Source organism: Lepisosteus platostomus, chromosome 24 (assembly GCF_059453375.1).
Source record: "Lepisosteus platostomus isolate fLepPlt1 chromosome 24, fLepPlt1.hap1, whole genome shotgun sequence".
Taxonomy (NCBI): domain Eukaryota; kingdom Metazoa; phylum Chordata; class Actinopteri; order Semionotiformes; family Lepisosteidae; genus Lepisosteus; species Lepisosteus platostomus.
The window spans coordinates 13,198,711-13,213,660 of record NC_142634.1 but is presented as its reverse complement, the minus strand read 5'-3'; the positions used below and the strand labels follow the sequence as shown (position 1 = coordinate 13,213,660).

The following is a 14,950-nucleotide window of genomic DNA, read 5'->3' as shown; positions in this document are numbered from 1 at the left end:
CTGGTGATCACTGAACATCGTTTAACATCATAATCATAATCATAATAATGCTTCTTTCACAATGCCCTGTGGTGCAACTGCTCCAGTCTGCTCTTTCCTTCAATTAAACCGTACTCATGGGAAAGGTTTTGTAAAACAAATCCCTTACCTTTGGTCTTAAAATGAAACTCCAGACTCCTTCTCCTGTCCCATGGGCAAATGTGTGTTTAAAATATGAACTACAGTAAATTATACTTCATTTTTATTCAACTGCTCAGTCCAATATCCTTTAGGAGGTGATAAAATCACACATCTAAGTCTCACAGGCTGTCCTTTAGATTCAGGGTACTTTCTACCGACCTTTCTGAGCACAAAAGTCAGAAACTCTGCTCTGTGTTTGATCTGCTTCCGCGTTTCATAAATCACTGTCTCTGCTCCCGAAAATCACAAAACCGTGAAAAGGACTTTATCGGGCAATTTTTGTCGGAAGTCCCCGGGATGGGAGAGGCAGTGACAGACGAAACTTTTCTTCTTCTGTCGCCTAGGAAACAGGAGAGCGGCGACAGTGGCAAGAGCTCGGACCTGCCCTATGTTGGGGAAGACGAGGCCCTGTTGTGACTCTCACAGCCCCGACCTGCCCAGAGTGGTTATCTGTGCAGTGTGCACTTGTGATATGCATGCCTTTAAACACAAGGTATTTCTCCTGGCTCCTGCAGTGTGGCATCCAAATGCGCCATTTTTTCAGCGGCCCCAGGACAGGAGCCTGCGTTGCAGTTTGGTCCGCAGTGGGATTCTCGTTTAAAAGATTGCTGGTTTTTTGTTTCCATGCTGAAAGGAAAAAACACGCCTGGCCCAAATCTCTCGTTGCCACTGGTTTTGTAATATATTTGAAAATAAAATGTTAAGGGGTTTGCTTGCAGTGTACAGTAGCATATCACAAAAGGAAATTATGCATTTTATATGTCAGGTAATGTTGTTCAAGCAGTACTGTTAGTGCTATAGCAACCAGTAAGAAAGTTTTTCATATTGAGTATACAATGCTTTAAATATCGTTTGAAAATCTATAACAGTTTTTGCATAATGTGAATTGCTTGCTTATATAGAGCATTATATTATCTGAGCTCATAAGCTTACAAGCCTGCTGCTATTTGAAAGACTGAAGCCAAGTATGTTGAATAGTTTTAAGTGCTGTTTTGAAGTTAAAGTACAGTATTGAATATTGGAAAAATGGAAAATATTGTGCAGGCGGCAGGCATAGGATATATCTGAATAGAACTCACTAATATATAGCTCAATATTATGTCATGATATTCAAAAAACTAATTGAATTCTAGTATTCTGTGACCTGTATATCATAGTCAATGAAAATTCATACATGGCAGATTGCTGTTTTGCATGAATACACAGTTTAGTTTCACATAGCTATGTGGTACTGTAGTGGGATTTTGGCAATTGATGCAATTGCAAATTACTGCATATAAACAAGATATATCTGTGAAGAATTATCTCCAGAGAAGATCTGGCTGAATGTCTCTTGCGTTATGCACAAATTGGCAGTAATGGATGCCTCCTGGCTTTGATGCTATTTTTGTATGGTAATTTTTTCTATTGCTCTATATAGGCAGAAAGTAGGCTAGTTGCAGATATGACAGATGAACTAGCAAGCTCTGCTTAATTTCCTGTATGTGAACTACAGAAGAGGTTTGAAGTAATGCTTCCACATGCTGTCTGGTTGTAGGAAACCCGTTCCCTTAACATGGGAACAGTGGAGTTTGTCCTTGAATGAAATGGATGGAAAAAACAGGATTCATTGTAATACAAATGGCAGAGCAGATAAGTGTTGTCTGAAAGTAAAACCAGTCAATGAAGTACTGTACCTTATAATTCACATGATGCTGTCTTTAGTATATGGTGTGCAGTGGCAGACACTTTCAGTTTGCCAAGTGAACTGACACACAGAACCTCATTTCACTATCAGGCGTTAACCAATGAACTTCCTTATCAAAGTGTTGTGTATTATAGCGATGTGTGTTGTGAATTAAAAAAAACTAAAGTGCTTGACCAGGATCAAGCAGAAGCATGTTTTTGTACGGCTGTGCAGACCCGACAGCTCAAGATGTCTGCTACCTTCTTGTGCTTCGCATTGCAGAGCAGCTGCTCCCAGGAAGCCCTTCCCTGTTCTGAGGGTGCATGGCTCTGTTTCAGGGGGAAATGGGTCAATAGTGGCTGGTGGCAGTGTTACTTGTATTTCTCCATGCTAGCTGACGTATCCATTCAAGTACTGGTGCGTAAAGAAGTAAGGTGCTCAGCCACTGTTTTTTAATAATTATTCAGCACTAGTTATAAAGCACTGAAAGCCTTTGCATAAAGTGAATCTGCAGTTGGCAAGAGCCCACTCCAATGTATTTGTGCGACAGCCCGGCTGCTGTGCAAATTCTCGTGGAACCTCTCACACCTTCGTATCCCGATTGGATTCGCCACACACGTTGTTTCTGGTTCAGGATTTGTGTTACATGAAAGACGAGAGACAGAAAAGTTCTGTTGTTTTTTTCTTTTCTTTTATCAATTAATTGGCGGCATCCTCTGCTCTCCTCCCCACTGATAGTTGGTGTGTGGGGAGCGTTCTGGCACACTATAGCTGCCGTCGCATCATCCAGGTGGGGCTGCACATGGGTGGTGGTGGAGGAGGGGAGTCCCCATTACCTACAGATCGCTTTGAGTGAAGTGTCCAGAAACGCGCTATATAACTGTAAGCAATTATTATTATTATCTGCCTCTTGAATCGTTTATTGCTCCTGAAGCAGTTGTACCCACCCTGGCCGACCCGCCTTTCTGACTCTCTTCGTCAGGCTGCCCTGGACTGTAGGGACTGCTGACTTTCACATTATTCCAGCTGTATTTTTCTTTTGAACTGTGGCACGGTATATTGCTCTTCGGAAAGGAGAAGGCCACTGTGTGTAATGGTTGCACAGCTTAAACTAAAACTGCTGGAAGAGATCTGCGGGTCAGCTAGTTACTAGAACTATAAGAGTTAGATGGGCTGAGTGGCCTCCTGTCATTCATAACCATTCTTATATCTGCAGTGGAATTTTTAAAATGAATGCGAGTATGCACGGGGATGCATTTTCTTTAACACGTTTTACAGTTTAGGTTTTACGATTAGCTTTTTATATAAGAGAAAACTGTGTTATGTTTTAAGGGGAGGGGTGTGTGAAATTATTTTTGTTAAACCAGTGAAAGAGAGAGAGAAAGTGAAGGAGGAACAAAGAAAAGTGCTTTTATCAGAGGGCGTTACTGCCATTCCAGGCTTCAAAGGTTTCTTCTGTGAATGATCTGGGACGGGGAAGACTTTAAAGACATGCCACTTTGCACAGTTGAACAAATATGGTACAGTACTTGGCACATGCAGTGCATTGTATTTAATGGGGTAATGGGACTTGAAAAAATTAGTCTGTCAGAAATTAGAGCAAAGTTCCTCGTCTGGAACAACATACTAAGCCATGCCGTCAAGAAGGACACCACAGGAAACTGCTGTGTAAGAGCCTCAAACCACCTTGCTGTTAGCAGCCAAATAGCTGAATAGTATTCTCTCATTTGTAGTCATTCTTATGTTAATATGAGACAGATGGTATGCTCATAATTAACCAAAGAGTATCAGTTAAGAGTATTATGTCTTTAATTGTACAGATCTGTATTAGATTGTAAAATTTGAACTTTACAAAAAGTAAAATTCAAGAACTAAATATTTTCAGGGTTTTAAACAGTTTATTTTGCGTTTTAACCATTCTCATTTGTAGATGTGGTATTTAGGGGTATCCGTTTCTTTACTATGCATTTTAATTCTGATATGCCCCAAGGAATGTCAAATCCATTTCAAATGAGTTGGACCTGAAGGCACAAACCCATTTAGGGAAAATATGTGAGTAAATGGTAATGTAATTGGTAAACATTAACAATTAATTCAAGACAACCAAGCTTCACTGAAGTCTTACTGTACAAGGCTTGTTATAGTGTTTAACCAGTAATTGAACACACTTGCAAACAACACAGTAATTATCAGACTAAAACAGAAAAAGCCCTTCTAGAAATTCTGTTCACCCAGTTTAGTTCAGTAATTCTTTGTGAGGTAAGAAAAATACACACTTGAGCATTCAGTGTTTTATCATTATAATAATAAAATCATGATTTTCTTTTTACTTTTCCTTTAAAGTACATTGAAACATACTTTTAAAGGCGTTATTTAAATATGTTTCACAACCATTCCTGAGATTTACAGTATAAAATCTTCTTTTAACAACTTCTGTCTTGTCATTGGACAAAAACATTCATAGACCATACTGAATAATATTAAAATCTGTATACTGGAATGTAGTTTGTTTTATGAATTAGGGAGGGGTAATTATTCAAGCCACTGAATAACGTGTACTTATAGTAATTAATTCCCATTTTGTTTCAAAAGAGCTAGGACTACAATTGCTGAACCTCGGCCCACAGAATTTTTGTGCAATGAACAACATAGGAACTGCAGTACTGAAAACATTCACCAATAACAATACCCCCTGCATGACCTTATGTAGGATCTATCTGTAAAAAGCTGACTGTCTCTTTGGGAACTGGGTTGAACCATCCTGTGCTTTAGTATTCTATACATATTACTGTATATCTGGTTGATTATTTCAATGCATTAAAGAATTCCATTCAGTGTGTTGTTTTTTGGGTCTTTTATAAAAGCATTTTAAATTACGATGCCCGGTTGTCAATAAAGGAGTGCCCCTGATGCAGTGCTAATGGCATAACACCCAGCACAAAAGGGAGCCCACACAAACACCTGGAACTGCTTGTTTAGCCTGTTTCGCATTCCGCAGAATTTGATGCGGAGTCTTAGCCACATACAATATTTATTCTCTTGACGTGGAAATGCTCAAGTTAAAATTCAGGGAAATTATCGGTTTATATTGTGGTCATGGGAACACCAGACTATTTGGGTTTGATTATTTTGATATAATCAAACATTATAAAATAGTTAGAATTGTTGTAAATTATGAAAAAGGAAAAAAACAGCACATAACAAATCAAATGTTTAATTTCATGCAGCAGAAACTTGCCTGGGAGTAACTGAGACTTACACTGTAGATCTCAGATCAGGTTCCTTTATACGTTGTGGAATCTGCAAAAACTGGTGGCATTGGGAGATGTCCCTGAAACATTGCCTAACAGGTTCCATATGGAATTAATAAAGACACAGCCTTAAAAATGTAAAAGTGAACCAAACTGTGACAGGGTTTCTCCAAAACAGAACATTTTTAGTGTGTTAGTGTACAGTAAAATTTAATTAACCTACATTAATAAATTCATTAATAAATCAGTATATCACAAGGATAGCTGATCTACCAGACACACTTCATTCACACAACTTACAGTAATGGCCAAACAGGTGGATTAAGTGAGATATGTAGAGTAGTCATCAAACTTCAGTATTAATTGAAGCTCATCTTCTATAGTATAAAGTGCTCCACCAAAACTCTGAATTCTTCTGGAAACCTGAAGACTATTTTTAAGGGATGAGGTCCTCAGCCTAGATAGGAAGAGATTCCTGGTAAGTGTCTAGAAGCTTGTAAAATGTATTCCCCTGATTTATTGCACAATATGTATGGAAAAGAAAAAAAACCTTGCCCTTCAACTCACTTACCCGTTCATAGTCATCCACATATTTGTATTTCTTCAGTCGGTAGAAAGTCTTTTTCTTCATAAAGGTCAAGACAATGCAATCACACAACACAGTTGCCTTAAAAAGACATGGTAGAAATATATGAGATCATTGTTTGGTTCTAATGAATACAATTGACTGCAAACAGGACAGACCTAGAACGAATCCAATAAAGAAACATCATCTAAAAATGCCATTTATAGACTTGAGTGTTTTAATAATAATATTAGAATATCACACAGCACATTAAACTAAACAAAATTATTCAGTGATTGTACTTACAACTCCTAAAAGGGCCAGGCCAGAGCCGATGTTAATCATTGTTGGGATAATGTTGAATCTGCCAGCCTACAACAGTAGTGAAAAAAAAATACAGGACAAACATTTACTCTGAGATGATGCAGGTGTGATTGTTGATTTTAACCGGCGTTATACACAGTATACCAAGTCTTGAGTTTACTTTATGGCTATTTTGTGTTTGTTCCTCCCTTTCAACTTGACGCCAATTTTAAGACTCACCTTTCCAAAAACCATGACATCAAAACGAATACCATAAGCTTTTATCAGTGTTCTTGACTCTTCTTCTCCAGGACCTTTATAATATTTTGCAAATCTGTTAAAGAAAAGTTGTTTTTATTATTAGTAGCATTTTTCTACTAAGCACTGTAAATTAGAGAGGGGCTACCAAGATGTCCATCAAGAACAAATGGTCAAATGTTTCGAGCAGTATTCCAAGCTTTGCTTTTTAAATGATAAAAAGCTAAGCAATCTTAAATGAGCAGTATACGTTGCCTTATACAACCTGGTGAACGTACCTGAAATTGTATCCAGGTGCCACATTGTTCTCAGGGTCTTTGTTGTCCAGTCTGCGAAAGCTGTATATGGGCACACACTTGTTCTGCGACTGGTCCAGATCACAGTCCCAGTTAATCTGGATACCCATCACTCCACCCTGTCCGGACATTTTACGCACAAGCCATTACCTCCTGTGTTGTGCCAACGTCCCCCACCAGAAACTACCTCTGGCTAGAGACAGGACTTCTTTTACCACAAACACCATTAGCATCATTGTGAAAATGTCACGACTGAGAACTAGCCCTCAGAAGCAACCTGAACACCACCAAAGGCGCTTTGAAATGACTAAATTATTCATAACAGATCCAGAATATGAAAAAATATGCACATGCAACACCAGCTATGGAAACAAACATGAAACCTCAGTAACACTATTATTTTTAAAACTATAAAACCTTTTCACAGTAGATATGCTTCTTTTTTATGAAGCATTTTGCTGTATTTGCTTTTAAAGTCAAAGTAAAACTGAATATAACTATTGTATTTCAATGAAGACCCCTGTTCTTTGATTGGAAAGAAAGACATTTGATTTCCTAATTGTTGTTTAAATAATGCCTTTCACTGGAAAGAAAATGACACACTATTGCTGTTAGCTCTCTTCTGCACATAACTTCATTAAAGCTTAATCCAATGTGATAAATCGGCGACAGTGTCTTCCAACGAAACGTGTCACTAATGAGTTTCAGTTATGATGAAATCAATTTGTTCCACGCGTTAATGGTCTCGTAATTGAATCTCTTTCCCAGGCAGGAAGTCCTTAAATCCTGTCAGCACAGTCGGAATGCCACTTCCTCTTCGGAAGACTCAGAGCCCAGACTGACCTCCACTGCTGTTTTCTGGAAGTCTTCTTGAGCTTCACGAACAATGTCGCCCAGTCTGAAGATGGGACAGTTGGGATCAGTGACCCGATTAAATATGCACTGTTTTAGATAGGATGTCTTCACTTGTGGCAGGATGTTTCTTCTATAGAACAGAAGAAAAAATTATGTCATTTCCATGCTTTAAAATACTATATATTTTATAGGCAATGGCTTGTCATTGATACAAGTAGCTTCCTTTAAAAAAAAACACTTCAGCTTGTTTCATTTCCAGGCTATGAATATGCAGGAGCAATTGGACACACTAACCAGCAACTTCAAATAATTACACAAAGCAAAAAAAAAAAGGAATGCGGTTTTAAAAAATAGGAGAGGTACGTTATAAGGTCATTAGCTCTTATTTTGAAAGAGGATTTGTGTAATTTTTTTGTCTAAATTAAACTACATTTTACATAAGATGCCACAAAGTATTGCACTACCAGAGCTGGAAATGGGTCATTTTAGGCTGTTGACTATAACTAGTCAGGGTTTAACATGGATATTTCCCTGTATTCATTTTATAAAATACACAATCACTTACTTGTTGAAGTTAAATTTGGGGAATCTGATGCTGTTCTTTATTAGCACAGTAAAGTTTTCAGCATCTTTCAGAAGTGCTGGCCTATGTAAATAAAAAAACGTAGGGTTGCATAAATCGCTGTGCAGCATATCACCCCTGTTACAAATATGAAAAGCTTGCAGAAATGTGGCTTGATGTTAATATAGCTCCCTCCTGTGGTAAACACAAGTCAACAAAATTTAAAGCTCTTCTCCCTTTTGAGAATGTGCACCTTGATGTGGCCATGCAAGTCCTATCATATTAAGATTCTCCCCTACACAACAGTTATACTTTCAATCCTGGGTTCTAACAAATTTATAGTACATAAACCTAACCAATCATTTTGAGACTTTATCTTAGCATAACAGAACAAACATTTTAAGAGTTTGCATGTCCTAGAGACAAAACACACACAAACACGTTTCAGTCTGTGTGGACTAAGCCACCAAAGAGGAAGGGATTTGGGAATGTGAGACTATAATATCTGAAGTATGCAAGATTATAAAGCACGCTAACCCAGGACACCCGCATCCAGGGGAAAGAGCTGAGGTCACAAGTGCATTCTATCATGCATTTGTGTCACCTGCAACCCACTGAAAGAGGTATAGCATTTATACCTGTTATATGTGATACATTTTTATCAATATGTAGATAGATAGATAGATAGATAGATAGATAGATAGATAGATAGATAGATAGATAGATAGATAGATAGATAGATAGATAGATAGATACTTTATTGATCCCGTGAGGGAAATTGCAGTGCAACAGCAGCTTAACACACACAACACAGCCACAGTGTAACGAATTATATACTAATAGTACAATACATACAATACAATACAAGAGTTACTCACAGTCCGGACACACAAGAGGAAACTAGAACAGAACAGTACACAGAAAATCGTATCACACGTATGAATATAAATATAGATGTAACCATAGATATAAATATAAATATAAATGTATTGCACAGGTCCCTGGCATATATTGCACAAAAGTGGTTGTAAACGGGAAAAAGAAAAAGAAAGAGAACAGATGTAGCAGTATATGTGTATATGCGTTTAGTCCAGAAACAGGTCACTGTCGCTGTTGCCTCTGCCAAGACGCAAGGTGGATGCGTTGTACAGTCTTATGGCAGACGGCAAGAATGACCTCCTGTAGCGCTCCCTGTCGCACCGTGGATGAATCAGTCTATTGCTGAACGTGCTCTTCATTCCTGCAAGCCTGTCATAGAGGGGATGGGAGAAGTTGTCCATGATGGCCTCCAGTTTGGACATCATTCTCCTCTCAGCCACTACCTCCAAGGGGTCCAGGTCAGACCCAATGACAGAGCTCGCTCTCCTGATGAGCTTGTTCAGCCTTTTGGAATCTACTGCTCTAATCCCAGAGCCCCAGCACACCACTGCGTAGAAAATGGCACTCGCTACCACCGACTGATAAAACATGTGTAGCATCTTACTACACACATCGAAGGACCTGAGCCTCCTCAAGAAGTAAAGTCGGCTCTGTCCGTTCTTATAGATGGCCTCGATGTTCTTAGACCATTCCAGTCTATCGTCGATGTGCACTCCCAGGTACTTGTACGAGTCCACCATCTCCACGCCACTCCCATGGATGTAGACAGGAGTAGGTTTGACCTTTTTCCTCCTGAAATCTACCACCAGTTCCTTTGTCTTTGTAACATTCAGTTCCAAGTGGTTCACCCCACACCACTCCACGAAGCTGCTGACCAGTCCTCTGTACTCCTCCTCCTGCTCACCCTTGATACATCCCACAATTGCAGAGTCATCTGAGAACTTTTGCAGGTGGCATGACTTTGAGTTGTACTTAAAGTCCGAAGTATAGAGGGTGAAGAGGAATGGAGAAAGAACTGTCCCTTGAGGTGCCCCTGTGTTACTCACTACCAGTTCAGACACGCAGTTCTGAAGTCTCACAGACTGTGGTCTGCCCGTCAGGTAGTCAGTGATCCACGAGGTCATGGAGGCATCGACTTGCATCTCCTCCAGCTTCCTCCTTAGAAGTAAGGGCTGGATGGTATTGAAGGCACTGGAGAAGTCGAAAAACATTATCCTTACAGTGTTGCCAGCCCTGTCCAGGTGTGAGTAGGCCCTTTGCAGCATGTAGATGATCGCATCCTCCACACCAACACTGGGCTGGTAGGCAAACTGTAGGGTGTCCAGTGATGAGCTGACCATGGGTCTCAGGTGGGATAAGACCAGCCTCTCCAGTGTCTTCATGATGTGAGAAGTCAGTGCAACTGGTCTGTAGTCGTTGAGGACAGAGGGGCGCCCTTTCTTTGGTACCGGGACCAGGCATGATGTCTTCCAGAGCACAGGGACTCTCTCCAAGCGCAGGCTCAGGTTGAACAGTCGCTGGAGCACTCCGCTCAGCTGATCAGCACAGTATATATGTGTATAACGCTTACCAAAACATCCAAGGCTATAACTATGGACCCCTAGCCACAGTATCCTTCATTTTGTGCAATGAAAAATATAGAAACTACAGTACAGAAAGGATTCTCTAGAATACAGTACACGCTTCATGACCTAAAGAAAAGCTCACACTGCACTAAGATACAAATTACTATCTCTGTCTACACCTTTAGTAAATACAATGGTCTCGAATGGAGCCAGGAAAATGAGAAAACAAAGAAATGACTTTTATGATAAGACGTTCTCTTTACTTGCATTTTCTCTTCTGCAAATACAGTCAAAAACTCCAGCACTGTACTAAAACACATCTGGTAACCAGGTGGCAGGTGTCATGGGTTCTATAAACTGTTCAGATAGAAGCTCTGTTTTTTTTACCTTACTCACCGAGGTAAATTCAAGTCATTTTCAAGCGGACACCAAGCTCGTACTTCACATGTTCGGACATCCCCCGAAAAATTCACACATTTCCCTGTCTGGACACCTGTTCATGGATGTAATCATGGTTTAGTAATATTTAATGTCGAACAACTGCTTCAATGTTTTGTGCAGGGACGTATTTAAAACGGGACTCTGCCAAGACCCTGGGCTACAGATGTCCCCGTTTCAGACTCTTACCATTGCTGTGCACATCAGTGAATCCCGCAGTGCAGTTGCTGTCTGAGGTGCAGATAGTGGAATTATCTAGAACCTAAACACAAAGACATCATACAATTAACTAATGGCTAGTTCCCATTACACACCTGTCCAAAACACACAATAAGGCTATGACTCCCACCCTTTTATGAGGTACTTAACAGATAAAGTGTACCTGAATGCCTCTACCAAGCTTCACGGAAACGTTTTCACATGTGTCAAATTTATGACAATGAAAGGCCTTAGTACCAAATGAAATAAACTCTGAAGTTTGGACCACTTATTTCTAGGCACACAAGTGCAGGCTCAGAGGTATGTGATGTAGTAACTTACTGTTTTTATTAAAACAATGTTTAGTTTGCACCTCTCAAATGAATACATTTGGTGGATTACAGCCTTGGACTTCTGGACATCTGTCTATTTCCTAACCTCTTCTTTCACATCAGAATCAGAGGGGAGCTGGAGCCTATCCTGGCAAGCAACGGGCACAAGGCAGGGACCATCAAGGATGGTACAGCTGCCCATTGCAAGGCAGATACACGGACATACACACTCTCACACCAGGGCCAATATTTCCAGGTGGCAATTAACCCACCAGTACGTCTTTGGACTGTAGGAGTCCAACTTACACAAACGTGCAGAGAACATACAAACTCCACGCAGACAGCACCCCAGGTCCAGAATTAGACCAGGGCTCCAATACTACTGCAAGGCAGCAACGGCAACCACTGTGCCACCAGGGTGTGCCTTGGACTTCAGGGATCTTTTTATCTTTCCTGATGTAGAGGCTCTGGGACATCAGGAAGGGAGACTGCAAGTGGATTTTCCTTTACTAGTTCCAATCTGAGTTGTTTAATTGGATAGAGAGAGAGAGATCACTTTTACCTCCGGACAAAGCCCCTGGGTTTGGTTTGGAGTAATAATCAGGTTCGTCATCACAAAAAAGGACGTCTCTTCCTAAAACCAAAGAGAGAGCAAACAAATGCAAGTTTAGAGGTTTTTTGTTTTACTCTTTTTGCTGCTGCACTTTTTACAAATGTGTTAGAACTCAGAGCTGGTTAATGGACTGCACAGCAAGAGGTCGGGAGGATGTTTAGACCCTAATCTCCCATGCTTCTGCTCGCCTGCATATCTAAGCCTCACATCCAGGACTTCACATCTCTCTCTCGCATCCCTCCCACCACCCTATCTCACCCCTGCAGCCCTCCCACGAGCCAGGGAGCATGGGCAGCCTCACCCTCACTGCTGGGGGAGTCACACCAACTACTCTCCACTTGTTCCGACCCTCTCCTGCTTTCATTAGGATCTAACTGGAAGACTGGAATCCCCATTCCAGCACGCGAGGAGGAAAGCAACCCCGTCCGAGTCTTGGAGGAGTGGTGCCTCGCTGTGCTTGGGCGCCCAGGTACCTGAGGGGGGATGATGTAATCGGCCACATCCCAGACCCTGAGTCCCTGGTGGCTGGCATTGGTCAGGGCGATGCCTTTCACCTTGGTGGTCACCGAGCTGATGATGGAGTCAAACTCCTGATAGCCCTTCTTCCAGACAAACACCCACCTGAGGAGAGAGGGTACAGAGGTCTTCTTGTGCTTCCCACTGTGTGAGGGAACGCTCTCCTGCAGATATCAAGGAGAGAGGTAACAAACAAGCCAGGGAAACCCTTAGTCTTTTCCCAGAAGCAACGCTTTTGCTGCTCTAGAAAGCAGTTTAGGTGGAACATCTGGAAGGTGTTCAGATGGGCCATTGGCTGCGTTTCTATACAGTTTATGGTTAATCGGTTTAAAGCAAGTAAGCCAACTAAGTCTGCTACCTCCTTCATCATCACGTTCGTTATAAAATTCACACACTGGCCGAGAAGTTTGAAAGATGGCACTGAAAACCTATATTAACAAATATCTGCTAATACTGCTGCTGTAGTAAACATATTCTTAGTATTTCTGCTAATACCACTGCTACAGTACCTTAAGCAGAAGTATCAGCAGTATTAGCAGAACTACTAAGATTGTAGTCTTTCTTGTAGTGCAGGTACAAAACTTAAGTGCTTAATCTTTTCCAAACTGTGTTTTGATGTAGTTATAGACAGAATCAACATAATTTATATTTTAGCACGTTGCAAAACTTATTGTATTTTCCATGGTAGCTTGTATCAGTGAATTGTTTGCGATATTATATTTTAAATCTGTTATGCTGTGATTCCGTCTGTCATTTCTATTTATTTAAACCTCTGCCTAGCTGTGTTTGGGCACCCAGGTACCTGAGGGTACCTCTGGCTGCTGGTAATTAGAAAAAGAAATAAGTTATCTACTTAGAGATTACAAGTACCCAAATTAATATAATATTATGCCACTGTTATAAAACATTGATAGAAAAGACACAATTTTCCATATTGGACACCAACTAATACTGTATTTGTAAACATCATTGTTTAATTGGACATTTTTTGTCAATACAGCAAAATCATCTGACTCGTGTATTTAGCAGGATATATGTCATAGAACACCATCTCTCTCAGAAGACAGGTTGCACTTTGATTTAAATTGCTCTCATTACTAAAGTTTTTTTCCCCCAATGTTGCGCTCATACTTTTGAACGAGTTTAAAAATTAGGATGTAGGCGTTGAAGCCAACTCTTCCTCTCATAATTGAGGTTTCTGCAAAACACAAAATACCCTTTACTCCCCCCTTCAAGAGCGATGTGTCCCACTCCCGTATTGAGTTACGCAATGTTACAAAAAAATCCCGACATTTTATTTCTTTAAAAGTCCTGACGATGAGAAACAATGGTTCTCAGCGTCCACCTGTTTCATCGGAGGTATAACAAACCACTCAAACGACTCATTGATTTGTTTGGTAGCTGTTTTTAGCAAGAGGTTTTAAAGCTCGCACCCAACAAAACTGAAAACGAAAGCTCGGGCTCATTCCGGAGTTCACATACAGGTAATAAAGTTTCTTTTAAAATAACCTTTGCACCGTTTTGCTTTACCACTCAAATAGTTAGCAAGCGCCTAGATTGTTAAGTCGCTACTGTTAACCACTATTGTTAAATGAGGGACCGAGAACATATTGAATTATGGCAAGGATGTTTGAACTTACCCAATCACATAAGAAAGTATGGCCAGCTGAATGAGTCTGTTTATTAATGAGACTTTCCTACTCCTGATCACCACTATTCTCTGTGTCTCGTATTCAAAGAAACACTGAGTCATGGAGAAACAACTGCTCGACGCCGGCATGTCTTTTGTACCCGCGATGGTACACGGTGCCAAGTGTGATAAAGAACGGGATGGCTTCTTCTTTTTAAAAAAGAAAAAGTCGGCGTCTGCTGTATCCTCTCCCACAAGTCATGAGACTCGTCACACATTAACTGATGATCCGGAAACCTTCGGCTTTGCCGTGAATTTGTAACGACCGCTCCTGGGTCTACTTGTTGTGCACTTGCGGGAGTCACCTGAGAGCGGGTCTTCCTATGTCTTGTGACGAGGCGGGGTGAACATTTTTCTGAGGTTGCAGCTCCTGTGATTTACTCCCTGCTCTCGCTTCTACAGTCTGATTGTCTTACTGCAGTTAACACATTCCACCTCGCTCCGTCTTATACTTCTCTAATTTAGCCAATTTTCTTCCCGTATCGCGTCTTACGTAATAGGATGATTTAAAAATCATATTTGCAATGCAACCGCAATTTGTAGTTACACGTTTTCTTACTGCAAAACGTAAATGTCTCTTTGGATAAAGGTGTCAGCCAAATCAATGACTATTTATGACTTTTACCTAATTATATGACAGAATTGACGCTTGCGTTTCATACCAAATCGTTATTACACTTTACGACTATGTCTCATCAGTCCCAAATAATAATAACATTCTTTTATAGGAATGGAATGGAATAATAATTCATATTACATTGTAAACGAGCCGTTTAGTGATAT

The 14,950-nt window shown here is 40.5% G+C and overlaps 2 protein-coding genes across 5 annotated transcripts in view; one reads left to right on the top strand and one right to left on the bottom strand.

Moving 5' to 3' along the window:
• camkk2 (calcium/calmodulin-dependent protein kinase kinase 2) overlaps nucleotides 1-4,680 on the top strand; it is a 33,136-nt gene extending 28,456 nt beyond the window's left edge. For all 4 annotated transcript variants that reach the window (XM_088618507.1, XM_088618505.1, XM_088618503.1 and 1 more), the window contains one exon: nucleotides 525-4,680. In XM_088618507.1, coding sequence (XP_088474633.1) covers nucleotides 525-597 — 73 coding nt within the window. In that variant the 3' untranslated portion in view covers nucleotides 598-4,680. The remainder of the gene's footprint in view (nucleotides 1-524) is intronic.
• Nucleotides 4,681-5,044: 364 nt separating this feature from the next.
• p2rx4b (purinergic receptor P2X, ligand-gated ion channel, 4b) lies at nucleotides 5,045-14,624 on the bottom strand. The gene is made up of 12 exons (XM_088618511.1): nucleotides 14,118-14,624; nucleotides 12,435-12,582; nucleotides 11,911-11,982; nucleotides 11,008-11,080; nucleotides 10,777-10,873; nucleotides 7,940-8,020; nucleotides 7,363-7,504; nucleotides 6,502-6,638; nucleotides 6,206-6,299; nucleotides 5,969-6,034; nucleotides 5,669-5,764; nucleotides 5,045-5,554 (listed from the first exon to the last, which is right to left on the bottom strand). The coding sequence occupies exons 1-12, from the start codon at nucleotides 14,255-14,257 to the stop codon at nucleotides 5,534-5,536; spliced, it is 1,167 nt and encodes a 388-aa protein (XP_088474637.1). The 5' UTR covers nucleotides 14,258-14,624; the 3' UTR covers nucleotides 5,045-5,533.
• Nucleotides 14,625-14,950: the final 326 nt, after the last annotated feature.

Bases quoted from the DNA above. Each gene is read 5' to 3' on its own strand.
- p2rx4b (XM_088618511.1), bottom strand. From the start codon at position 14,257: ATGCCGGCGTCGAGCAGTTGTTTCTCCATGACTCAGTGTTTCTTTGAA. The intron at 6,300-6,501 runs GTACGTTCACCA...TTTCTTTAACAG, and splicing joins GCACCTGGATACAATTTCAG to ATTTGCAAAATATTATAAAG. The intron at 6,035-6,205 runs GTGAGTCTTAAA...CTACTGTTGTAG, and splicing joins ATGTCATGGTTTTTGGAAAG to GCTGGCAGATTCAACATTAT.